At 38.7% G+C, this 26,868-nt stretch overlaps 2 protein-coding genes across 5 annotated transcripts; both read right to left on the reverse strand.

Moving 5' to 3' along the window:
* Window positions 1-589: 589 nt before the first annotated feature.
* stx5al (syntaxin 5A, like) lies at window positions 590-5,994 on the reverse strand. 4 transcript variants are annotated; one of them, XM_081719487.1, is made up of 11 exons: window positions 5,887-5,994; window positions 4,770-4,981; window positions 4,452-4,522; window positions 4,250-4,305; window positions 3,995-4,065; window positions 3,798-3,914; window positions 3,638-3,694; window positions 3,342-3,423; window positions 3,143-3,240; window positions 2,860-2,981; window positions 590-2,721 (listed from the first exon to the last, which is right to left on the reverse strand). In XM_081719487.1, the coding sequence occupies exons 2-11, from the start codon at window positions 4,962-4,964 to the stop codon at window positions 2,562-2,564; spliced, it is 1,029 nt and encodes a 342-aa protein (XP_081575613.1). In that variant the 5' UTR covers window positions 4,965-4,981; window positions 5,887-5,994; the 3' UTR covers window positions 590-2,561. The 4 variants fall into 4 exon arrangements, with proteins under 4 accessions (XP_081575613.1, XP_026886924.3, XP_081575614.1 ...); XM_027031123.3 differs by having other exon boundaries at window positions 5,831-5,932; XM_081719488.1 differs by lacking the exon at window positions 5,887-5,994 and adding an exon at window positions 5,807-5,828.
* Window positions 5,995-13,793: 7,799 nt separating this feature from the next.
* adssl (adenylosuccinate synthase, like) lies at window positions 13,794-18,251 on the reverse strand. Its single transcript, XM_027031109.3, has 13 exons — window positions 18,012-18,251; window positions 17,413-17,515; window positions 17,084-17,152; window positions 16,870-16,920; window positions 16,688-16,754; window positions 16,469-16,576; window positions 16,310-16,391; window positions 16,081-16,207; window positions 15,838-15,992; window positions 15,623-15,747; window positions 15,256-15,353; window positions 14,988-15,137; window positions 13,794-14,861 (listed from the first exon to the last, which is right to left on the reverse strand). The coding sequence occupies exons 1-13, from the start codon at window positions 18,234-18,236 to the stop codon at window positions 14,809-14,811; spliced, it is 1,413 nt and encodes a 470-aa protein (XP_026886910.1). The 5' UTR covers window positions 18,237-18,251; the 3' UTR covers window positions 13,794-14,808.
* Window positions 18,252-26,868: the final 8,617 nt, after the last annotated feature.

Raw genomic sequence — 26,868 nt, forward strand, 5'->3', positions numbered from 1 at the left:
CTGGAGCTAGAGGTAATGAAGGGGCTGCAGTCATTTCGTCCAGCGTTGCACCACTGTTGGAGAAGTTGCGGGAGAGCTCTCTACCTACTCAGGGGTTTTCTGTTGGCTCATTCTCACACCAGCACCTCAGTCAGCCAGAAACACACTATCCTCGGTGGATCAGGTTAGAGAGATGCTGCTTAAGTAGGAAGACGTGGTGGTACTACACAGCAGTCAGACGCACACCTGCGTTCTGTTCAGTAGAGAAGTCTGAAGATGGGTGTATGCGGGAGAAATGATAAGATCAACTTGATGTGAATATTGTTGCGTACTAAAGGCGTAAAATACATATTTTAAGTAACCATTTTTGAGATTCAAAACCTTTTGATTTGTCATTGCATTTCATAAATACCAAAATGTGTCTGGGTATTTTATAGACTAAAAAGGATCCAATCTACTGTCATGTTAATTGGTGGCTGATGTCAATTATTCTCATATCTATAGTACCAAAGGAAAAAAAAAAATCACAGAATCAAAAATTCTGGTTGAACTACTCCATATACCACTGCACTTAAAAAACAAAACAAACAAACAAACAAACAAACAAAACCACATTTATGATTTTTGCCTATATTTGTCCTCAGGAACATCCCCCTTCAGTGTCCTGCAGTAGTCTGCCAAGATAGAGGCGATCCTCTCCTTGGTACTGCTTGGATACTATACATAATGAAACATACACTGGAACCAAAAAAAATATATATAAAAACCCCACAACTATGGGTGAGTTATCAATTCAGAAAACATATTTGCCATAAGCATGTAAAAATATGTTTTTTAGTTTTGTTTTCTTTTACAGGAAACAAAATCCTTTGTGACCAATGTTACTGGGGCAGATGGATGGCAAACATTATTAACATGTTACTGAATTCTAACATGTACTGTAACACTCAAGAACCATGAACCAGTGAATATGCATATAATCAGCGTTTACTTCTGGACTTTGATGTCTCTAGAAATTGTATTAATTCTTCATAGACAGTGTATTAATTACATAAAAATATGCACCTACTGTCACATATTACAGAGTGCCCAAGATTCAGTTCTTACATAGTTTGGAATATTGATCAATGCTTAATTAAAATTACAGTCAGAACATAAAAGAACCAATGTGATTTTTCTTTTTTCTTTTTTTTTTTTTTAGAATTTTGAGCAAAGCTTTGAGGAAAATATTTTTCTACACCTGAGAATCTGTAGACAACTACTGACCAACAGTACTCAAGTCTAAAGCATGTGAGCTATTTTGAAAAGTGATAATTGCAACATAAAAGAACGCAGCTGTAAGACAGTAGATGCTCTCTGAAAGCACAAATAAAGACTACTTACAGTGCAGTGTTAAGGTAATATGGGAAATTAATGCTAAATTCACCTCCTTTAAGCATCCCTTGCAGTCAGTTCATATTCCACATTATGTGGTTTTATTCTTCTCAGTTCACAGTACTCCTACATTTTATGAAGTGGAATGTTAGATTGAACAGTAAGTCGCATTCCTTAAATGCTGTAACCCTGTTTGTGATTAACTAGTGTAAAAAGTTAGTTTTGACTTAATTATTTAACTTAGACTTAATTACTGTTTTCATTATTTCTGACACTGGATGTCTTTTGTACCGTATGATAAATGTCCCACAATTCAGACATCAGTGTAATGTCTACAAGTGGTTTTTGTTGTAGTTTCTTGAGACTTCCTCTTCATTGAGTCAATCAAGACCAAGCCCAAACATCATATTTTGTAAATACTTTTGTGCACAATATTAAGGTCAAACAAGAGTTTACAGAATCTTTTAAAAGATGCTTACATACTATCAAATATCCCACTCTAATGGGCTAATTTAACATTAGCGACTCTGTACTGGAAGTTGTTAAGTTACATTAAGCATGAGTGCATGCCAAGGGCTTACTGCCAAGATATGTAACTAGTAAAACTGGGACATTAACCAGAGAATTTCCTGTGTCTGGATTGTTGTATGAATCTTAATGTGGCCACTGAATCTCTTAACCAATCCTAAGAGAATGAAATGGCAGTTTCAGGCCATTCATGTATTATTCAACAACCAACTACTAGTGAACCATTAAAAGGATGAATGAATGAAGCCCTCTAAGCACCTGTGGTCCTCCTCTGAACTAAAAAAGAGAGATGAAATTTCTTTTTATACATAAAACTTCTCCAAACCGAAAACCCAATTCTTTTGACCACATATATAATATGTTTCTGACAGTATTACATCACCACTTTAGTAGGACCAAATAACACTGCTTGTGTTCCAAAGGTGCAACTTTTTTTCTAGAAGAAACAGACTTAATCACATTATTAAAGGACAGAGCTTGCCTGTAAGTGTACAGCACTCAGCAATACAAGTTTTACCCAGATATCGAATGAGTATCTGAGCAAGGAGGAGGAAGTGTGTTTATACTGTCTCCATGTCACTGTTTTACTTTCTAATACTTCCCCAATCCTCAACTCCTGTCAGACATGGCCTCTTCTAAAGTGCTTCCAAATCCTGCATCCAACCATGTGTTCACAGCTTTCAAGACATGAACAGCACAAAGACAAAAAAGAAAATGATAAGGATTAGGAAGATTTTGATAAGCAGCCAGCGGTTGTTGGAGACCGACTGGAAGTACTTGAGGATTTCGGCATGAGCGAGGTCCACGTTGAGCTGAGTGTCTTCGACATTAGAATCAATCCTGTGACACATGGTTTTACAGGAGTAAGAACATAGAGTAGAAAATACCTATAAGCTAAGTTTAAAAAGTTGCATACTGATAACTGATTAGGTTAGGTCTAATTAGGTCTTGTTTCCTGTTTTTTGTCTTTTCTATTACCTCTGAACTGTCTCCTCCTGCTCCTTCACCATGTGGGCTAGCTGCTGAAATATAGACCCCAGCTCCACAATGGTAGACTCTATGTTCTGCATGGTGTTTGCACGGTCCTGAATATAAGAGTCCTGAACACAAATGCATGGCTCAATTACTTACTAATGAACCAGATACTAGATTAGCAAACTGAACACACAGAGTTTGCACCTTGCACAATGCAGTACAACTGAATCTTGTACGAGAACAATAAAGGTATTTGTATATTCATCAACTCTAACACATAAACGACCTTCTCGTTGATGAGCTGCATCTGCTGGCTGGAGCGGAGGTCCATGTCTATGGAGATGTCCGCTTTCTTAGAATCATCCTGCATCAACACTGAATTGCCTGTTTTTCAAATATAGAAGCACCAGTGAGAACAGCACACACACACACACACACACACACACACACATACGTATTCACTACAGAAAGGTTAATGGTCTTACTTAAGCTGCTGTTGTGGAATGAGGTGGTGGAGGCTGCAGACTGAGAAAACTGCTCTTGTCTGCTTCGCTGCTGCTTTAGATTCTATAAATGGAAAGCAGTGAAGACCCAGTCTATACCACCACAAAGTGATATCAGTGATGCTGTGTCCTTATTTAATGGATATCACACCTACATGAAGGCTAATAGCTCCACCTTGTGGGGAATATTTAAGATGCTAAACATTACTGAGTGAGTTACAAGACACGCTTGAGGTGCTACTAACCTTCCACATTAATTCATGTCAAAAAAGATTTACCTCTGTCCTGACCTCCAGAACTGCCTTGAAGTCACTTGACATTGATGCCAGTTTTGACTATAAGATACAAAGAGAAAAGGCATCACACATCATCTCAGCTCATATGCAGAAATATTTATACTTTTTTTTGGTTTTGAATATGCCTGGAAGCATCCTGTACCTGAAGTGAAACAACAATAGTGTTGGAATGTGTCTGAAGATGTCTGCTGTTTGGACTGTTTCTAAAACGAACCAGAGTCTGCAGCTCAGCAATCTGTTTATTCAGGTTGTTAATATCCTAAACAGGACAGAGGTTAGCTTAACATGTCGAAGACAAAGAAGGATTATTTTCCTGCACATGCACGCAAAACTTTTTACCTGTTTCACAATATATGTCAACTCATCAATCTCTACTGCTTTGTCATCGAAGAGGGATTTTCTTTTGGCAACTGTGATCACAGAGGGTATAGGGTAGAGAGTAGACATTACAAACTTCAATACAGCATTTGCACTTCAATACAGCATTTCACTGCGAGTTATACTGTGTATGACTATGTATGTGACGAATAAACCAAACTTGAACCAAACTTGAACTAAAGTTTGATGTGTGGCTTAAAATGAAGAAATACTTGCGTATTGTGAGCTTTTCCAACTTGGCAAAAGTATTGCTAAGGTCTCTACCAATTCGCCTACAAAGGACACAAGACAAAAAAAAAAAAAAATCTGTCAAAGGACCAAAATAAATTCATTAAAAATAAATTAACAATTGAGCTACATTAATGATTTGGAAATCAATTTATGAATTGATGAGTTGGGGCAAACCTATCACACTCACTTTGCCATGAGAGTGAAGTCACTCCGTTGCCTGACTGCAGTGTGAACTGGTTTAACGGCGTGTGCTCCATTCTAAAATAAAGTATATAAAATGTAAAAGACAGAACCTTGCAAGGAACCTTTTCATACTCTGTAATACAAAACAGTGTGGTGATTCAATGCATGACACTCTGGATAATACCTATTGGCTGATAGCTTGATCTGTAACAAATTATTGTATGCTTTCTCCTCCAGTGTATGCCATAAGAAAAAGACAACAAAAAAAAAATCCAGAAACCATGAGCATGCCATAAGTTTAAGGACGTTTGACACCACTCACCTGTCTCCCTTGTAGAGACTTACACACAGACTGAAACTCACTGGTGCGGTCTCGGCAGGACATACCGCTGTTGTCTACAGGAGGGATAGCCCGAGGGGTCTCCAGCGGTGGTGCCAACTGGAACTGGGTCTGTGAAGGCCCAGTGTACACCCCTTCCTGGCTGCTCCTAGGACCGTGACGGCGACGAGTGTTCATGGATCCAACACATTCCCCTGAGAAGTGGGAAGAACATGCACAGGAATTATGCACCTATGAATTGTGCATCTGTAAGAACCAAGGGGACAACATCAAAACATGCCAGAGCTATTAAGAGGACTGGCACCATTTTCATGGATAACAAATATGACTTATTCTCTGTATGAGTGTTCCTCAGTCCTGTACCTGAGACCCAAGGCACTGTATATTTCAGAAGCCTGCATAATTTAAACGCGCTTGATTCATCACAGTAGTTGAATGCTTGATGGACTGAATTGACCGTGTCAAATCGAGAAGCACTTAAAATCTATAGTGCGGTGGCCCCTTTGCTCTATACAAGCACATGAAAGTACATTGACTGCCAAGGGTGTCAACGTGTTTGTACACCAACGTAACATCACATTGGTATATTAGCGAGTTTGCTAAGTTAGCTAGTTAACGCTACCCTCCTCTCCCACGTCAGCTATTCGGAGCCGTTGTTATGTTATGACATTACCTAACCTAACTAGTTACCTACATTTAACAAATAGGCGGCTGGGTTAGCTGGCATTTAAGTTGCTATATGGCAGCTAGCTAGCTAACTGCCATATAGCAACTTAAATGCCATCAAATGAGAGAAAAGCCTCAACTAGCTAGCTATTTTTGCTAACCTGCCATACTGGCACATTGACTGAATGATTGAGCTAGCTAGCCATCCAGCTAAGCTTAAATGCAAAACATCTCAACCATAAACAAGCTAGCGTTAGCTAGCTAGTTACATTACTGACTTCCGTAACCTGTTTTCACTAAACAAAAATAACATCGGATACCACTTAAGACACAACAATGCATAGAACAGATACCCTATTTCAAAACGAATTAGTTACCAGGTAGCCCACAGCTCCAACTACTTTCCCTTTTTGTTTTGTGAAGCGCTGCTAACCGTGATTATCCGGGTCTTGAATTAAAATGCTGACGTTACTGCCACGTCTTAGTCAGTGCAAATTTGCTCAATATGCAAAATACAGTTAAGTGGTCTTGTGTGGACTGAGTGATTGTAGGGAGTAAAGAACACACACCAAATTCCCAAACAGGTTTTTAATTGCTCCAACATAATACAATACATTCGACTACGCTGAATTAACCCGCCACACCCTCTAACTTTTGTTTCCAGAGACATAACAAAATGGGATTTACAGTAGGTCGTGTATGGCTCATCTCGAAGTCACTTATTTTACCTGAGGCCCCTGAACTTTGACCTAATTCAGACATCACTAAAGAACTCACGAAATAATGCTAAAAAGAAGCACGCTTCATTATTCAGGCGGTTATACTTAAAGGATAAGGACACTGGTTTGTAGGAGAAAAACAAATAAACCAGCCACTAAAATACAATCTGGAGACATAACATTTACACATTACGATCACATTCCCTATTACAAAGTGCATACAACAATTTCATTAGTGCATGTGATGAAATATGCTTTGTTCAGGAATAAGGGATTCAGCTCTGGAGGCACTGGCTTACAAGAGCAGTTATAGATCAAATAACTGGTGTTTGATTTTTACACATTGCTTAAACACGATCAAAAAGTAGCCAAACTGTGAAATGTTCTGATTTTCAAAATGACTTCCTCATCTAATGTAGAAATGGTACATTCACATTATTAATAGATTAACATCTATTACAGATGCTTGCTTTTGAAAAGAAATAAAACCATGGCACACTTTGTGTAGTTAACAATAAATAAATGCAATTGCATGTGACATGGCATATAAACATATGGTATGTAAACAAATGGTTCATTACAGTTATGACTTAAGGTCACTTACTCATTTGTAGAACTCTTCATACTAACGTATTTGAAAAAAATCTAAACCTTTTCATTAGAAAGCAAATGAAAGTGCAGGTTATAAATTGGTTTGTGACATTTGTTGTAAAAAGTGCTATATAAATACATTTGATTTGATCTGAAATTTGATAAACATTGTTCAATGTTTAACAAATTCTATCAAAATGTTTGGATGGACAAACACATACTGTGATTCAACATACAGTGGAATCAGTCAGATTTCCCCTAAATGTGCATTTAAAAATGAAAAAGTGGAGGATAAAGTAAAAGAAACACAATTCACGAATACAATGGAGGTATTCGTAATTCATAATCACATATCATAAATATAACATCAATGGAGACATTGGAAAAAAGCTCTTGATTTGTAACTTTGTAATCTGAGAAATGTTTTGCTGAACTAGATGTTATATTTAGGTGCAATATCTCAAACAAATGTTAGATGTTTGAGTCTACCACAGGAATTATATTTTTTAAAAGTGTTTTTATTACCTGCATCTGCAGTCACTGTGCTCTACAAAGGGTAGTTCAATGATCTCATTAGAGTAAACATGCTTCACCTGTTGAGAAATATGACAAAGAACCAATGGTTCTTTGTTAAGTGTTAAGAATAACCAGTGTTAGATCTAGATTAATATAATCCAAAATAAAGATCATATTTTCACAGTGGTATGCATAATCTCTTATACCTGCACCATCACAGTGTAATTTTTTACAGCTACACAGAGTAAAGCAACATCTACACAGAAACCCCCACAGCATTTTACAGGTACAGAACAAGGACAAATGACATTGTGCGTTTCCTCTAGAAATTCATGGCAAACTTCAACGAAAGCGTCTTGTGGTTGGCATTCATTTTGACACCACGCATAATTAAAGTTTATCCCTAGTGAAGGAGAATGAACAGAACACTTGAAGGTTACTTTACATCACATGTTATAAAACAGACCCAGTGAACACATGTACAGAGCTGAAGTCTAATATAGTCTGAATCTCAGTTGGTGGAGCTATTTGTCAAGCAACATCCAGTGTCAGTCTTGCCGTTGTATTACTCATTTAGCAACTTTAGGAAGAGTGCACTGTAAGCTAACTGAAATGTCATAGTTCCTTTCAGAACCCACAGTATATTTAGTACGGCACATCTATAGCACACTGATGCAGTGAGTATAAGTCAAAATACTGCGTAAAATGAAGTACCTTCAGTAGACTTGTAGATATTACAGTTAAAATCTTTGGTTCATGAAGAATTAAAAAGCAGAGAGAAAATGTACATTTAATTTACATCGAATCAGTTCTAATGAAAAACACCAAGCCTAGTTTCATGCAAGTCAGCTGGTGACTTGTGATGCTGTCAGCACACTATTGTACACACATTAGATCATGTCCAGCAAAAGAACTATTACATTTAATGCTACAGTATTTGTCAACAGTGACCTAAAGAATTGTTTTGTAAGCACTCAAGCTAAAGTGCAAAAAACACAGTGAAAAAATTTTTAGGTGTATATTTAAGACCTGAGTTTTTGGTCTTCATTTGAAGACAGCCAACAGAAGTTCATTCCAACACCTGGATGCCAGGACAGAGAAGAGTCATGATGCTAGTCAAACACTACTATCATCTAGTGTTGGGATTTTGCGTTCTTTCTTTCTAAAATGCTTTTGGTATATATACACTAGTTTGTTTGTTTTTGTTGTTGTCTTTTTTTTTAACATTTTTTAATATATAAAGCACAAAGGCAATAAATTCCATGCCACTTCTGCTGGTTGCCATGAAGTCCCTCAGTGCACACTCCAGAACATCTGCACCATCTGTAGATCTTGTAGGCTATTCACAGGTCCAACAGGACACTGAAGATACAGTCTTTAACTCCATAAAACAAAAGGAGCAAACCCCATTACCAGAAAAGATGGGACACTTCTAAAAATTCAATAAAAATTGAAATGTGTAATTTATTAATTTAACTGAATCTTTATTTAACAGACAAAGAAAAGATTTTCTGTGTTTTCATAATTTAGAAATGATAACACTAAAAACAAAAAACCCAACAACCCCCCAAACAAACAAGCAACCAAAAAAGCTAGGATAGAAGCATGTTTACCACTGGAACACATCACATCTATTTATTTACACTTTTTAATTGTTTGGGAATTGAAGATACAAATTGTTTCAGTTTTTCAAGTTGAGTTTTTCAACATTTTTACTGTATACAACTTGAGCTATGCAACAGTCTGTAGTCACGGTTGGCTGATTCTCCTCTAATAATGCACTATACATTTTAAGTAGGAGGCAGATCTGGACTATAGGCAGGCCAGTCATGCACATGCTCATGTCTATGAAGCCACGTTGTAACTCATGCAGAATGAGGCCTGTCATTGTCCTGTTGAAATAGATATGGAGATCCTGAGAAAAGATGTCATCTCGATGGGAGCATACGTCTCTCCAAAATACCAATAAAAGCCTCTTCATCAATGGTGCATTCACATATATGCAGATCTCTTTGTATTTGTTGTCATGCAGCCCATTAAAATACATTGTGAGCTAAATCATGTGCATTATATGTATGTTTCATAAACATTTTGCATTACATTACATTTTATGTGCACTTATTTTTACATAAATCTGATTACACAAAAAGTTCACTTTTTATAGTTTTGTATACAGTAATCCAGTAATAATAAACAAAATAGGAAACTTCTTGTTTAGTATACACAATTGTATTTGTTGATTTCTTTTTTAAAAAGATAATTTATAGTTTATCTGGCATATCTCTAAAGGCATTTCTTCTCTTCAAATAAGATGGTCATTAGTTTAAAAGCCATTATTCTTAGCTTTTAGAGGATCTGCTAGTATCAATCAGACAGAAGTGAAACAGTGAAACTGCTTGTAGCACAACTAAAAATTAGAATAATAATAATTATTATAATAAATAATAATTAAAATAATAATGAATAGTAATAATGTGAAAAACTTCATTTAGCTGACCATTTGTTCACTTAAAAAAATGTCTGTGAAATTAACAGTAAAGTGCTGTAAAATCATGACATTTCAAAAGTGTAAATATAAACACAATGTGTTTCTAGAAGCAATGTGTAAATTACAGTATACTACAGTAATTCAAGCCAGCAAAGTCCTGGATGTTTGGAAGCCAAGATATAAGTCAAGGAGGAACTGACGCAGTCACTGGAGAGAGGAAAAAGACCTAGTCCACGAATGAAAAAGGAAACGGTCCAGATTGTGGTGTGAGAGATGATGCGAAAGAGTTCTTGCATAGGCAAAAGGAACTCTACTGAAGTTGCGAAAAATATGGTTGCGAAATATCCCTGATCTCTGCAAGACATAATAGAGGGAGACGTGATTGGACCAGAGTATCACTCTCTAGTCAAGTTATAACAAAATATGGTGGAAAATATGGAGCAATCGACAACCCCAAAAATAAAAAAAAACAAAAGCATTGCAGTGATGAGTGTGACATGAAGTTCCTCCAGAACAGATAGCAGCAATCCAGGATACATATGGGTGCATGAAATGGGATCTAATATCCTTGCCCCTAGTCAATAGATCATGATTTTATGCCTATGTAATATATATAATAGTGTAATAATGTAAAAGACAAGTCATAGCTAAAATTCAAATGCAGTGTTTAGATGTTGCTTTCACTCAAACTCTTGCCATCAATAAAACAAAGGACAATACTATATATATATATATATATATATATATATATATATATATATATATATATATATATATATATATATATATATATATATATAACTTTGAATAGAATTAACAGAAAAAAATCTTAGAATGAGAAAACAAATCTTATAATGAGAATCTTACAGTTAAATAATGATGCTTTGTATCTTTCACTGAATACATTGTGACAACTGCATGTAAATATTACTGAAATAATTTATTTAATAACAGTAATCATGTTAATTTTGCCAAAAAAATGGCTGTTATATTTACTGGTTCAAAGTGTATTATGTTGTACATTTTTAAATTTAAAAACAGTTTTAAATGACAATTTACAGATTGTTCTGTAAAGTTGTTTATATGTTTACTGTATTTCTACAGAATTATTCTGGATCCACAGCTGCCAGTTATTCTTTCTGTAAAAACAATTATTTTTTACAGTATTGAAATAAGGATAAAGCCAACAGACAAAGGAAACACATTTATATTTATTAAACAGAAAAATTAAAATTGTGGTCAAGGCAGGTCAGCGAGCTCTGAGTGGTTGATGTTGGAGAACTCAAAGGGTGGTAGTCCAAGACCACCCAGCAGCCCACAGTCCACCGTACACAGGATACATGCAGCCCCCCACCACGTTTCCCATTTAGACGATCTGCACCCTTCTCCATCATGGTCGTGAAGAGCAAGCTCATGTAATAGCTCCAAATAGGTGGTATACCAGAACATTATCTTCTCCTTGGACTTCTTTTCAAAATAATTCAGATAAGTCAAATACTTGTGGAACTTCAAATGAGCAGAAATAAAATTCTGTTGCTCAGCCTCGAGTCTTGAGCTGCTCTGGACACAAAGAAGTGGTTGGTGGTTTTTTTTGGCCCACAGAAGCAGGGGGTGAAGGGCCAGAGTTACAGGTTACAGTGCCATTAATGGCCATGACCCAGGACATCAGCTCTCACTCACTCTCAGCCTGGAAGTAGAAATGTCTCATATCTGCCGTCCTCAGGCACAGCACATTGGGCCTCTTTTTGTAATTCTCAGCGTGGAAAGCTGTGGCATTGTGCAGTCTGATGGAATTCTTGCGATACGTCTCGGACAAGCCTTCCTTGGGGTTGCATGGCTCCTTCTGCAGAAACAGGGCTATGCCTTTCAGAATGGCATAAAATGGCTTCCATGCCCTCTGTCCCTTTCTTCTTCTCTTGCCATTCTTGTCTATGAGCCTTTTACGGATCAGGTAGCCAGTTTTATGAACAGCATTGCAGTTGTTGACAGTGGCTGAGTGCTGTGCAGAGCTGCAGCAGACATCTGTGGACACAGAAGTGTCTGTCTTGCCTGGGACCAAATTTTCACAGTCATCATCATCTTTGCTGCATTCCAGTTTCTTTTTTCTGATTGAATGATACAGTTGTTTGGACAGCTTCTCAGGAAACAAGACCACTGTCCACCCTCCTCAGATTTCTCAAGAAGTCCTTACAGGACATTTCTTATGCCACCATAGTGACCATGGAGGTCAGTATTCAGCAGCATCATGGCACAGGTCATGAAGTGCATCACATCCACAGAGGCTACAGCTGTTGGATTGCAATGGTGGTACCGCTCAGAGAAATGAGTCAAAATGCATTTCTGCTTCTCATTTGAACCCTCTAGCATAAATGCTTTGAGGAATAATTGAAGTGCCACATCCAGTCACATTCCAGTGAAGTCAAAAAACGTGAGGTACTCCTTAGCAACCATCTTGCCAAAGTCAGTGTTCTGACTCAGGTGCTGGGCCACCTCTGAGCGTTTACAACCTATAAGGTTGTTGTACAGCTGGCTGGAAAGGCTTCTTGCAGCTTCCTGGGATTCTTTGTTCTCCAATGGGAGGCTCACTTTAGTTTTGCCATTCACAGGCATGCATTACAACATCCAACTCTTTCTCTTTGTGGTGTTCTTTCACTTCTTTATTGGTTTCTTTGTTTTGTCCAGTTTTTGAATCCACTTTATTCTCTGGTGTGTTTTGAGCTTCTGCACTCAAGACTAAGTTGAGGTATTAATTTTCTTCAGCCTGAATTATTTGCAGGAACTTGTTCAACAACACTGTCAAAGCTTTGTTGGGCTGCTTATCTGGGTAAGACTGTAGCCTGCCTCCACTCCTTTCCATGTCAAACAATCCTACAATTTCACCTGTCAGTGGTTGTCTTTTTCCCCCATCTCCCTTTTGGTCTCTCTCATTCTCTGGTTTATCTTGTTCTTGTTCACAGCTTCCAGCCATATCCTCTTTCTCCCAATATTTTATGCCTCTGCTTGTCTGGGCATTCCTTTGTTCTTCTTCTACTCCTTCCATGGACAGTTCCATATATAGTAGCCCAGTTGCTTTGCAATGGGTGAAACAGCTGATCGGTTTAGCAGCCACTATATTGAGTAATAACTGTGATTAGAATTGTTTCTTGCCTGCCTATTTATAGCAATGATGACATCACAAAGATGGTGGGATCTGTTTTCATAACATCCCAGCTTGCTCAGGAGCTCTTACATGTTTCGGTCATAGAATTTTACCAAAACAGCCGAATTTCTCTTCCTAAACGCCTAGTATTGGCACTGAGACAAAAAGGAATGTTAGCTGTATGCATAACATTGTCTTTACTCAGGTACATTTTACTGGTTTACTGCACCGAGTAATATGAGCTACCATAAAATAGCCCTCTATTAATTTTGTAACTCGAGGAAAAATTAATTGAAGCCTACAGCAGAGTGAAAAATGAAAAAAGAAAAAAACAAAACTTAACACTAATATCTACCCAATACGTGTTAATAGACATCAAAATGTAACACCTTTTATTTGTAACTTACCTTAAATTCATCTTCATACGGTGATATGGCAGCGATGTTAAACATCCAAAGCAATACAGGCATTACCAGCAGCATCCTAAAACTGCCATCTAAAAGTCAAATCACTGCCAACGCTCCAGAAAACCGAAATACGCGTAAAGCAGTGCTCCAAACCACTATTGGCCTACTTTCTTGTCTGCGCGTCTCTCCGAGATGCATGTAACTCATGATAACTGCATTCATGCTTCTTTTTAGGTAGGCAATATTTGGAAGCATCAATGACTTCTAGTAAACACAAAGCAAACAAAATCTGTGAAATTTTAAATAATCCCCCATGTGTCAAGTACTAAATATGCAGGGAGTTTTCTGTCTTTACTGTAAATGGGTATCCCTTTCACAGCACATACCATATATTAACAAATTAGTTGTATAAACCAGGTTTGCACTAATGTGAAATCACACTAAACATCTTAAGCAAACAAAGTGCAGCGAAGGAAACAGTTTAAAATGTCAGATTAATTACATTTTATTGTTCCAAAGCAGCATCCAATGGTAGACACATTCTCTAGACCCCAGTGGAACGCCGACTGGCACCACTGTACATTTCTTCTCTTTGTGCTTTTCTAATATTGTTGCCTTAAATGAAAAAGATGTCAGATGACATTTACTTACTACAAAAGATCATGAATATATGCAGTCCTTTGTTTTAATCATTTATGGAAACATCCCTTTTGGATTTTTTTAAACACTTGCCAAGACCGGCCACAATTTTTTCATGTACAAACCTCAAATTAAAAAGATCCCTCAAACCAGGTCTTAAAACAACCCCCACATACTTGCTTACATACAAAAAAAACAAAAAAAACCCAAACAAACCAAAATTTAGCTACAAATTACAAAGAAGTCTTAAAACTACTGTTTCATCAGTGATGAAAATCGTACATTTTAAAATGCATGAAAACAGATTCAGAACATTTGGTAATATTACCTCAATAAAAAAATGGAAACTGGTGATGGCACCCATGCCGTGTGCTAATTGTTATTATCTTATTAAAGTCAAGGCCTTGAGTTTGTTACAAGTTCAGAGGAAGGATCAAAGAATCAGTAGGGCTTTATGGTTTAAGCACATTTACATGAAGCTCAGTTTTTAGCAAAGATCTGTGGGAGTGCAAGCCATCAGACTCTTTAAAACCATGCATCTCAATAAGACTGCTTCATCAGGATAAGAAATAAAAGAAAATATCCAAAGACCAGTACTCTTATTTTGAAATGTTTCATGAAGATCAGTTCTGAACAGAATTTTTGGCTGTAGCATTCTGTTGTGTGTGCTCCCTTGATACTGACTAGTCCTGGAACCTATTTTTTGCTGGTGCTCAGTTTAAGTGGTACATTCTTTGGGTCCTGAACCCACAGATAGTCATCTTCCCAGCTCCAATCCACTACATCAAATCCAACAAATGGTCCCGCAAATGTGATGTTCCTGGCAGATGGATTTGAGATACCATGATGCTCCAGTTTAAAACAGCTTTATCATGCTTTCCCTGGACTTGCCAACTCCAACCCATTTTACTGGAAGACAAAAGTGAAAAATAGGGCAAAGAACAGAATTAAAAATGAACCAAATTAACACATTGTCTGCAATACAACACTCATTTACATTGTTATGGTTTACACGCCAAATACACGCATGTTTACCTGGCACCTGTAGCACGTTCTCAATGAAGCGAATGTAGGCCTGTGCCTGAGGTGGCAAGTCATCGAAGCTGCGTGCTCCCTCTGTGCTGCAGCACCACCCGGGTAACGTCTCGTAGGTCACAGAGACCTTCGTCAGGACATCCATGTTAGCTGCCATCGAAAAAAATGCAGAATGATTTTTCTTTAGAGGAAAAAAGTTAAGCAGAAGAAATCGTAGAGAGCGCCACATGGTAATTTAGCAAGAGTTCTGAAACCAGGGACTGCTAACCTGGAAAGCTAGGCAAGGGCTTGTCGTCAACAGTGTAGGCCACCCCCACTTTTATCTCAGGCAATGTGTCAAGTATATCCAACTTGGTCAAAGCAATACTGCCATACGAATAAGGAATGACAACCAAAACACGAGATTAGTACAGTGCTACTATAAAATCATTAATTAACTTCTAAAGAGGACATGTTGAGTTGGAAGCCCAGCTCCAGACCTTGAGGACCAGAGGCTGGCACAGTTTTGTAATTGCCCAGAAACACCCGATTCAACTCAGCAGTTTTAATAGATGTGCCAGAGCTGAGAATTCACCAGCTGGTCTTTGACACAGAGCTGGGCATCCCTGATACAGAGTGCAGAGGCAGAATCTTACGCTGTGAAACCATTGATCATGTGGGCATAACGAACCAAAACCAAGTCCAGCCAACCACAGCGCCTCTTCCTGCCTGTTGTAACTCCAAACTCCCTTCCTCTAGACTGCAGAAGATCGCCCACAGCCTTTATAAAACAAAACAGAATAAGCTGCATGTTAGGAAACCCATTTTAATGATCAGTTTGTGTGGGGTCTCTCAAATCACACACACTCACATTGTCCTGCTCAGTAGGGAATGCTCCAACACCAACTCTGGTGGTGTAGGCCTTGACAACACCATACACACGGCCGACGTGAGATGGGGGCACTCCAAGACCTGTGCATACACCTCCGACTGTGCAGTTAGATGAGGTCACAAAAGGGTAGGTGCCTGGGAGAATCACAATAACTGTCGTTAAAGCCCACAGCTTGATCAACAAAATCAAATGGTAATTATCAGACAAGACTATAATCCTTACCAAAGTCAATATCCAAAAGGGCTGCATTGGCCCCCTCCACCAGAATTTTCTTGTTAGGTCCAGTTAGGGCTTTATGCATAAAGTAAACCCCATCAACGACTAATGGACGCAACCTCTCAGCATAACCCTGTTGGTGAAGAGACAGACTGTGAAAGACCACTGGACAAGATGGTTTCAGGCATACACTGCCGAGCACATGTGCATGAGTGTACCAACATGAGTTCATTACCTTCAAATGCTCTAGCTCAGCATCAGCATCAATGTTGAGGTTGGGGTACATAGTCTGAAAATGGCCGGCCAGAACACGAAATCTGTGCAGAGAGATATGTCATTTAGGACAAAATGTGGCATGAGGTAAAAATTGTACAACTGCACTACAAACACTCACTTTTCTTCAAAAATAGAAAAGTCAGAGAGCAAGTCGCACACTCTCAGTCCATTGCGTGCAGCCTTGGATGAGTATGCTGGGCCAATGCCCTTTTTAGTAGTTCCCAAACTGAAAAAAGAGCACAAAGGCAAGGCAATGAACAATAGTAGGCAGGGGAAATTTAATACTTTAGGAGAAATAAAAAAAAGACTTAAAAAAGAAAAAAGAAATGAAACTCACTTCTTTCCAGCCTGCTGTTGCCTCTGTTGCTCCTGTATGCCATCAACAGCCTGGTGGAAGTTAAATACTAGAAAGTGAAGAGAATCAGAAATTTAACCTTAATTTCAAAAGCAAAAACACATATGAATAAACTATTTAACCAAGACCATGCAATACATCCAAAACTATAGAATTTATCCTACCAATATGTGCACGATCAGAAATCTTTAGTCTGTCTTCCCAACCCTGTAGTCCTGCATTAAAAACAAGGAAACAATAGATTCTCAAAAGCAACACTGTGCAGGCAGTAAAGCAGTACATTATAAACTAATAGCTGTGTAATGGCAATATAATTTAATTCTTTAATAACCACAACTTTTTCTATACATTTCTCCCAATAGACTCTTTTTGGCTCACCTTTGCCTTTCTGTAAATTTTTCTCAGCTTCCTCAAACAGCCCAGGGAGATGAATCACAACTCCATTCCCTACAAGTCAGTTAAATCTACACGTTAGTGCATTGCACAACAATTTTGATGGCTATGAAACAACAAAATCAACAGGCGTGCAGATAGAGGCATACACATTAATTGATAAGGCGTGCAGATTAATTAATAAAAATGTGACATGGTTGTGAGAGTGGGTAACGGTCCTTATTACTTAAAGCTCATCTGAACTTCTCCTCTGAAGGAGCAAGGTGGCAGCAGAGAGACAACTATAAAAAAAGAGAAGGTCAAACCAAACATACCGATGAAAGATACTGCCTTTTTATTGAGAACGCCGCTGGGTAAGAGATGGAAATCATACTCCACAGAGTCCACCACCACCGTGTGCCCTGCGTTATTTCCTCCCTATTGCAACACAACGAGATCAAACCTCTGCGCTTGTACCCGAGACCGTTCAGTGCATATAAGGATAAAGTTTGACGGCAAAATGGCTCAAGAGCAGAAGTGACTAAATGTGCTTGCAACATAACCATATCCGAACTAACTGGAAGAAATCTTCTGTCAAGAAAACTTTCAACAAACGAAAAAAAGAGGCGTTATACAGTCATGTGACTACGGGGAAAAAGTACTGGGAGCTCTAGATAGTTGACTTAGCTAGCTACAAACCAGTAAGATGAGAAACGGAAGTAGTGGCCCGGTCTAATTCTAAATTGCTAAAAGCTAGCCAAAACAACAGTATTGATCAGAAACATGTAATAAATAATTAAGCAAAGTTACTAACAATGAGGTCGTCGCTTACAGTTTCACTCAACAACACGTCTGTAAACAAAAGCACACACTGACAAGTCAATGAAGTATCCGTTCAAGATAGCACAGCTAGCTAGTTTAACTAGCACGTTACCTGGCATCTGCATACAATGTCCGCGTCCATAGCCAGCAGGTCAACAACTTTCCCCTTTCCCTCGTCTCCCCATTGGGCACCCAACACCACTGTCACTTTATTGTGAGGTTCTCGGTGAATCCGAAGGGATTCAGCCGCTGCACTTTCTCGGGACCGCTTAACCACTGGTTCACCATTCAAAGAAGCCGTTTCTTGGCCATTAGACATTGTGCTATCCGCTGCCATGCTGCTTCTGGTGTGGCGAGCAGAAGGGGCGCAGAAACGCTACCTAGTTAACCAACGACGATTTCAAAATAGTGGTCCGCCTACCAGAAGGTGGGCCTCATCATTTGTTTTCATCGTACAAGAATATTTTTTAATATAATGGGTTTTCTGAAGACCTAAAGTAGAGGTAAAGTTTTATGAAATTTCGTAGATAAAATTGCCAGTGATTTACAAGCAACTGACGTCTATACATTTGCCTACTTAGTAGACTCATAGATAGTGTCGTGTCGTGGGTTCCTTCACAGAAATAGTAACACAGAATTTGGCGCGTAATGCTCCAGTCCTTCGTCATTGTGTACCCTCTGGCAGTCTGTTAGCAATCTGACATGAAGTAATCAGAGAGTAATAGCCTTTACATCTTTTCAACAACAAATCTACCATAATTGTAAGCAAACTGTAACAATAGTTACTTTAATATTAGATGTTATTATGCCTAAATAACTGTTCTTATAAAGCCTGTACTTTCAGTGATAGTCAGGTTATGTGTCAGGGTGAGAGTGCAGGGTCACGAATAATTTAAAAAAATATTGCACATAGCTGGTTGAGTTTTCTCTGAAGATATTGCAGAAATAATTTGCATTAATTACTTTTTAAGGAACCAAAAATATGTTAATTGTATCCTACACTTAGTTTGACCATGTTAACTGCACATCTTTTACATAGGTTTCTGCAGACCAAGTCTGTGAAGGTGAAGCACATTTTGCCAAATGTTCCTTGTTTTAAAAAAAAACCTGTCTTGTCTTGTGCATAAAATGTGCTACCAAAATAATCTTCCTTACTTCGTCATACATACATCTTTCTAATGAGAAATATCATTTTTGTTGATCGAAATTGATAGACTAAGGTAGTTTGCAGATTCTCACTATGTCAGCTACCTCAGGAACTACACAGCAAACACAGGTTGAAAAAGAAAAAATGATTTATTTGTAGGTATGATGGCCAACGGAGGAAACAGCAACAACATGTTAGGAAATGTTCAAAGTTCAAGTTCAAAGAGGCTTTATTGTCATTTCAGCTATATACAAGTACACAGCAAAAACGAGACAATGTTCCTCCAGGACCATGATGCAACACAAACAACAGGGCAACAGACAACACGCTACACAAGTGCAAACAATCCAATACAGTGCAAAAATGTCAAACAATAAAGAAAGATTAATAAATACAGGACCAATACAAAAATACAAACTGAATGGACAGTGCAATTCAATTATTTAGTCCAGTACACAGTACTGGGAATATGTAAAGTGAGTTGTGCATAGGAGTCAGTGACATGCTATACTGAATATAGTCACCGGAAGCAGCAAGAACAGTTCAGAGTACAGTGCTGGTTTAGTACAGTACTCTAGCAGCAAGAAGGATAATGTGCAAGACTGCAACAGGAGTGCATATTTTTTTGTGTGAAGTTCGATTTCAGCACTAGTCCGACGCAAAACAATGTGTGAGTGTTTGTATGGATATGTATGTATGTGTGTGTGTGTGTGTGTGTGTGTGTGTGTGTGTCTGTCTGACTGTCTATAAGCATGTGTGTGTGTATAAAAGTCCATTTTTGGAATCTGAATTGGGATTGAAGTTAGCCAGAGTTCAGGAGTCTAATGGCTTCTGGGAAGAAGCTGTTGCACAGTCTGGAGATGAGAGATTGGATGCTGCGGTACCTTCTTCCAGATGGCAAAAGGGTGAACAGTTCATGTGAGGGGTGTGTGCGGTCTTTAACAATGTTGGTGGATTTTCGTATGCAGCGTGTTGTGTAGATGTCCGTGATGGAGGGAAGAGAGACCCCAGTGATCTTCTCAGCTGTTCTCACTATTCTCTGGAGGGTCTTGCGGTCAAAGGCGGTGCAGTTCCCAAACCAGGTAGTGATGCAGCTGCTCAGGATGCTCTCTATAGTACCTCTATAGAAGGTAATGAGGATGGGTGATGGGAGATGGGCTTTCCTCAGCTTCCGAAGGAAGTAAAGACGTTGCTGGGCTCTCTTGATGGTGGAACTGGTGTTCAGGGTCCAGGTGAGGTTCTCCACAAAGTGAATACCAAGGAACTTGATGTTCTTGACGATCTCCACTGAGGAGCCGTTGATGGCAAGTGGGGAGTGATCTCGCCTTGTTCTCCAGAAGTCAACAACCATTTATTTTGTCTTGTCAACATTCAGATACAGGTTGTTGACCTTACACCAGCTCACCAGTTCTCGCACCTCCTCTCTGTATGCTGACTCTTCGTCCTTGTTGATGAGACCCACCACGGTCGTGTCATCAGCGAACTTGATGATGTGATTTGAACTGTGTATTGCTGCATAGTCATGAGTCAGCAGTGTGAACAGCAGAGGGCTGAATACACTGCCCTGGGGAGCACCAGTACTCAATGTGGTGGTGTTGGAAGTGCTGCTCCCAATCCAGACTGACTGAGGTCTACCAGTCAAGAAATCCAGGATCCAGTTGCAGAGGAAGGTGTTCAAGCCCAGTAAGCTCAATTTTCCAATCAGATGCTGAGGAACAATGGTGTTGAATGCTGAACTGAAGTCTATGAACAGCATTCTTACATAGGTGCCCTTTTTATACAGATGTGTGAGTGCCAGATGGAGTGTGGTAGAGATGGCATCATCCGTAGAGTGGTTGGAGTGGTATGCGGACTGCAGGGAGTCCAGAGAAGGGGGAAGCTGGTTCTTGATGTGTCTCATGACGAGTCTCTCGAAGCACTTAATGATGATGGATGTGAGTGCGACGGGATGGTAGTCATTGAAACACGACACCGTGGGCTTCTTAGGCACGGTTACGTTGGTGGTAGCCTTGAAGCATGTTGGGACAACGGGGCAGCTCAGAGAGATATTGAAGATGTCTGTCAGGACATCTGCAAGCTGGTCAGCACATTCTCTGGGCACATAACGCAGGATGTTGTCTGGTCCGGCAGCTTTCCGTGAGTTAACTCCACGCAGAGTATGCCTCACATCAGCTACAGTCAGGCACAGCACCTGGTCATTTTGCGGAGGGATAGACTTTTCCGGTGCAACGTTGTTCTGTGCTTCAAATCATGCATAGAAGTTATTCAGTTCATCTGGAAGGGTGGCATCACTGTCACAGGAAGGTGATGTTTTCCTGTAGTTAGTAATGGCCTGAGTTTACTGTAGTTCTATAGTACTCCAACAACATAAATTAAGCCAAACTGAGGATCTAAAAAAATATATACATGACTATTGATAAATGTCTTTTCCAAGAACCATTGAGTTTTCCTATTCCCCTAGTAACTGTTGGTCAGTATATGTTTCTGTCTGCATGCCCACTGATTTGCCATTATGACAATGTTAAATGGTAGTTTGCATTTGTATTAGGAAAGTGCTAGAATAATCTAAGACAAAAAAGCCTATGACCACCCTTTGTCATGTCCTGCATACATAACTAATTTAACATAGTAAAGCTAATGAAGGAATGCCGTGTTGTTGCTGTTCTATCAGGGTCAAAATCAACAGCCTAGTCAGATAAATGTATTAATGCAGTTGAGATTGCACAACAGCATTAAGTACTACCACTTCTCCAACCCACATGGTATGGGGGAGTGGATCACTGATGTGTGAAGACTTTGCAAAGAATGAAAGATGGCGCATGTAACCTTTAATTTCTATGTGAATGGGAACTAATTCATAGGTTTGGTGATGGATAATAAGATAGATGATAGATCATAAGATAGATGGGTGTGGCCAGCTAGTCAATCAGACAGCACAAGTAGTTGAGCTATGTGCATTATTAGAAATGTGTAAAGCCATGGCAAACTGTGACTTGAATATTTGCACTGAGTCGTGATATTCTTTTGGAGTTGAACATGACTATCTAAATGTGTGGGCAAACGAAGACTTCCTGTCTAGCGTAAAAGCCCCAGCACAAATTGTGGAAATGCCTATACATGTAAAATCAGTAGCGGTTATTGAAATAAAAGCAGATGAATGGACAAAGAAAGCTGCCAGTCAGGTTCCTGAGACAGAACCCCAAGCCAAAATACTTGACTTGAAGGACTGACCTTCGGTATAAAAATGAAGACCCACCATGCCCATTGTCTGTCTATGGACATTGGTCAGACAACTTTTGCCTGGTGGGGCGAAAGCTATACCTGATGGGTGCTAAGTTGCTTAACTACTTTATTCTTTTGTATCAACTTTATCTCACAGGTCCCAGATCCAAATTAAGACCTAGAAGTGAACCCACAGGAGAGAAACCTTTGGACATCGTGATGAAGTGCTGGTGATGAAGACACCAGAAGAAGACATTCACTACATGCTGGACTTCCCTAAATATTTCTCATCATCACTGAGGCACTGGGCCTTGGATTCATCTGACATGCTTAAAGATATCCTGGAGTTGGGCTCAGCAGAGTAATTTTCCCCTACTTCTTAGATTACTAGAGATCCTTTTACTGAGTGCATCTGGAATTCTAATTCTCTAGAAAGGGAAAAACAACCCTTAGACAATCCAATACCAGTAGCTATGCAACTTCACCGAGTTGGACTCTTTTAACTGCATTGGATGAGGATCATTTCAGTGCATTTGACAACACCTGTTAGAGTTCTGATTGTGTGAGTAGTCACTGAGTCTTCAGAAAATGCCACACCTATAGCCACTCATTTTAACAACCATGACTGGGTAGGCATTTTATTATCAGTGGGTGTCATGGCAGTGGCAAGAGGAGGATTACTAAGCAACCAAATTACTTGTTATCTGGCTTCTGAAACACAATCTCCAATCTAAACAAACTATATGTTTGTTTGTTTGTTTGTTTGTTTTTTAATACATCAGGCACTCAGAAGAGAAAGGTGAAAAACCATTAAGAGATTTAAAAACTAGAAGTAAGCTTTTGTATTGGCAGTGGTAGCTCAGTGGATAAGGTACTTGACTAGTGGATTTCTGTTCATCTTCATTAAGCTTTAAAACATTCACCAAGCTAACAATGCTGGCCAGACAAATTAACATCTACACAAGTGACTTCGTCAACATGCGAAAGAGGAATTTAAAATTCTGCATGTGGAACTCCTCAATTAAATCGTGGATGTAAAAAAAACATGCAGGTAGTTTGTTTCTCAAGCAGGCTTCAATAAAAATCAAACTTGAATAATAATTATAAGATGAACATAAGACGTCTACAACCCTAACACCCATTTATGTAAAAACACTGCTTATACTTCTTTTAGCATTGGATCTACACTGTTTAATCCTCATCTCACTGCTGAAGCATCCGTTAAATCACCCCATAGCTGGATTTTATACTCAGATTAGCCTCGGAAATCACCATTTATGACAATAGAAAAAAAGGTTTTGTTAAATATTAAAGGAATCTTGGTCCAAATTTAGCAGGTCTGGATTATAATAGTCAGTAGTCAGTATACTAGTAGTAGGTTATAGTAGTACTTAGTGTATGTAGGGTTGTTGCATTGTCACTGTGTGTATTGTAGATTGAAGAAAATTAGAAAGATGTTATGCTCCTGACTGCTAAGGCTGCTGCGCTTCCTTCCTGATGGCTGAGCTCTGCATTTGGATTCTGCTGCTATCTTGTTATTGGCTCCTCCCTACCAATCAAGATGGTTTATATATGGAGCCAGCTGGAAAACCAAAGATGGTTTCTTATGATTTGGCTTTTTTTTTATCTCTGACTTGGCTATGTATTTGTTCTTAGTTTGCTTAGCTTCTTTGGACTTGTCTTTGTTACCCTTATCACCTTGTTATTTTAGTGGCCCTTATGCTGTTAAATTCTTTTGTTATCCCATATGTGTTTTGTTACCCTGGTGTTTGTGCCCCCCTAGTTTCCCTGTGTATCCTGTTTTGCTATTTGTTTGTATGAGCCCTGTGTGAGAAGATCTTGGTGGCTATAAATACATTTGAATAGTTTCTGGTTTTAGGGACTATTGCCAGTTTGTTTGGGATTGGGGTTTATGTCTGCTTTTTGGGTTATGGAGTCAGTGTAGAATTGTATAGTTTTGTTGAGGCCTGATAGGTCTGGTGTTTATTTTCTAGCGTGGGTTTTGTTTATTGTTTTGGCCCAGCAATGATTCACCAGTTTTGTTTTGGGTCCTTTTGTTCCATATTCCATCTGGCACAGTTATTCATATTACTCAGTGTTGCTGCTACAGCCACACTGCCTAGACGGGGGTCATAACAAAGATTACACAAATCACTCACTAAAGGTATAATGGTGGTACTGAATTTTGAAGCAACAACTGAAGGGAGTAAGCTTTCCTAATCAAGCCTGATTTCTCTCAAGGTTTCTCTATGAGTACAATTCAGTAAGCAAAGTCTGGAGGTTTTCTTGCCACAGTCCTGGGCTTGCTTTTTGGAGTATTGGGCACATGCTAAAATACTGTAGTGATTATGTGCTTTACTGTAGTCAGAACATGCTAAAATATATCATTATGAGTTCGAAGATGCCATTTCTTCCCCTTGCCAGCAGAGGTCACTCTTACCAGAGATTTTACGTGTGTATACCTGTACATCATGAACGCTGATGATTTCGCTATATAAGCAAGGGCACTGGATTGTGGGTAATGGTAGACCTGACTACCTGGGGCCTTGCTTGGATGGAGGGTCTTCCAATAAATTAATTTTCAGAAAAAACTTGTTTTTATTTTTATATTCACTGTTATCAAAGAGATAAATAATACCCCACTGTGTCTTCCATTTTGAGTTCTGTTTATCTGTGCATTGTTTCATTTAATTCATTGTTATTATTGTTATATTTTGTATTCTGGTTCTGACCCTCTACACATTATTCTTGGTTACAAGAATACACAAAGTGATTTTGGACTGTTAGTATTATTTCTGGCTACCTGTTACCAACCCCATATGTGAATTACAGTATCCTAAACATAGCTGGGGACCTCAGTATGACATAGCACTTAACATGGAATCAGTGGGTTTGGAAGTAATGATAGCATGTTAAGACCTCATCTGTCACATCATTGCTTGTGCAGTTCAGCACTAGAGGCCATAAAATAAGAGTAGCTGTGAAGGAGTTATCAGAAGTAACTGAAAGGGCTAAGTTGTGGATAAAGAGATCTCAGATTGGTTGGTGTAATGCACCATAAAGGCGGAGTGGCTGAGGTTGTTGTGTCATTGTGTAAAGTGGTAGATCCAGATGGAACGGTTGGCATGGAACAGACATTATTGGTGCCGGCTTTAGTCAATGGGGAGGACAGGACTGATCTGTTGTGTTGGAGTACGCTTGCTGATATAATTGGGGTCATCAGGTAGACATCTCCCTTTGTCTGTGTTTCACTGAATTAAGCCCACGACACCTCCAGAATATTGAGGCTTGGCATCTCAGCCTCACCCACCTCCAAGCTCACTTTTAAACCAATGGCATACACCTATTTAAATATAAAACCCACTGGCCTCTGGGAACTAAGGCTGTAACCAGCTCCATGGACAACGTTCATGTGTGCTCAGCACCACTGGCTCAATATGGCCTTTACACACTACACCAACAACAAAAAGAAATGGGAATCTGACTTTTAAAAACTTTCACTGTTTTCAATGTGATGATTAGAGCACGCCTGTAGTAGGATAGGGCCAATAGATGATGCCAATCATGATATTGAGCCACCCCACCCATAACCCTTCCAACACTGAGGTGCGCCCTGCCTGCTATAATTTATGTCTCTGCTGTAGAAAACTAAATTTTTTACTTAACACTAACACTGAGATTAAATTGAGCCATAGAAATGATGAATATACATAAGGAGTGTTGAATCCTTCAAATAAAAAACATATATCAGCCATTTTCCCCTTTTTGCATAATCAGTTATTTTAGTTTCATTTTGATTTTGTACAACCTTTACATTAAAATGCTTAAAAATGCTTTGTTTACACTTACCTTACTTTATTCATGCAGGCATTTAAAAATAACACTAAACAATAATGTTTGATGTGATTGTTTTTATTTTTATTTTATCTCTGGTACCAAAAACAAATTTATGGCAATGTAGATAAATGGCTTTTCCATGTGAGCATACATTTAAATGTACATTTATTGCTTAATAAATAGGAAAAAAAAACCTTAAGTAACCACTTTATTTCAAACATTAGTCATCAAACAATGTCATGCCAAGTTCATTGTATTTTTACAAAAATGACATATAGGTTTTTTTTGTTGCACTGGCTCAATTAATGAATAGTAATTAATGAATTAATTGTAATTAATTGAATAGTAATTGAAAAAAAATCTATGTATGAAAATATGTAAAAATATATGATGGATGTCATCATCCATTGTGACGTTTTTCTATAGACATCATCAGATGCTAGTTAGCTAGAAATTGCCCAACCCTAGTCTGTAGAGAGCCTTCATAGTCCCCTGCCTGTTAACATTCTTGCTTGCTATGCCAATCTTGTGGAAGTGTTTCTTAAAGAATAAAGCCAGACAGCTGCCACTCAACAAACTATGACTTTGTGCAATCACTCTCTTGCCATGGGCTGCTCCCCCAGGAGTAGGATATATTCTGTCTGTCTCTCAAAAAAGTGTCTAGAGTTCTACATAAACAAGACATTGAAGGCAGGTTACATTCAACCCTCATCTTCTCCTGCAGCAGCTAGCTTTTTCTTTATTAAAAAATCTCTCTTTATTT

Source organism: Electrophorus electricus, chromosome 8 (genome assembly GCF_041902795.1).
Source record: "Electrophorus electricus isolate QZ-2024a chromosome 8, ASM4190279v1, whole genome shotgun sequence".
Classification (NCBI taxonomy): Eukaryota; Metazoa; Chordata; class Actinopteri; order Gymnotiformes; family Gymnotidae; genus Electrophorus; species Electrophorus electricus.

Excerpts from the sequence above, each read along its gene's own strand:
- stx5al (XM_081719487.1), bottom strand. The coding sequence starts at position 4,964 with ATGAACACTCGTCGCCGTCACGGTCCTAGGAGCAGCCAGGAAGGGGTG. Across the intron at positions 3,424-3,637 it reads TTCTGGAGGTCAGGACAGAG|AATCTAAAGCAGCAGCGAAG; the intron begins GTAAATCTTTTT and ends TTCCATTTATAG. Across the intron at positions 2,722-2,859 it reads CAGGAGGAGACAGTTCAGAG|GATTGATTCTAATGTCGAAG; the intron begins GTAATAGAAAAG and ends CATGTGTCACAG.
- adssl (XM_027031109.3), bottom strand. The coding sequence starts at position 18,236 with ATGGCAGCGGATAGCACAATGTCTAATGGCCAAGAAACGGCTTCTTTG. Across the intron at positions 16,921-17,083 it reads AAATTTACAGAAAGGCAAAG|GACTACAGGGTTGGGAAGAC; the intron begins GTGAGCCAAAAA and ends TTTTTAATGCAG. Across the intron at positions 16,755-16,869 it reads TTCTGATCGTGCACATATTG|TATTTAACTTCCACCAGGCT; the intron begins GTAGGATAAATT and ends TTCACTTTCTAG.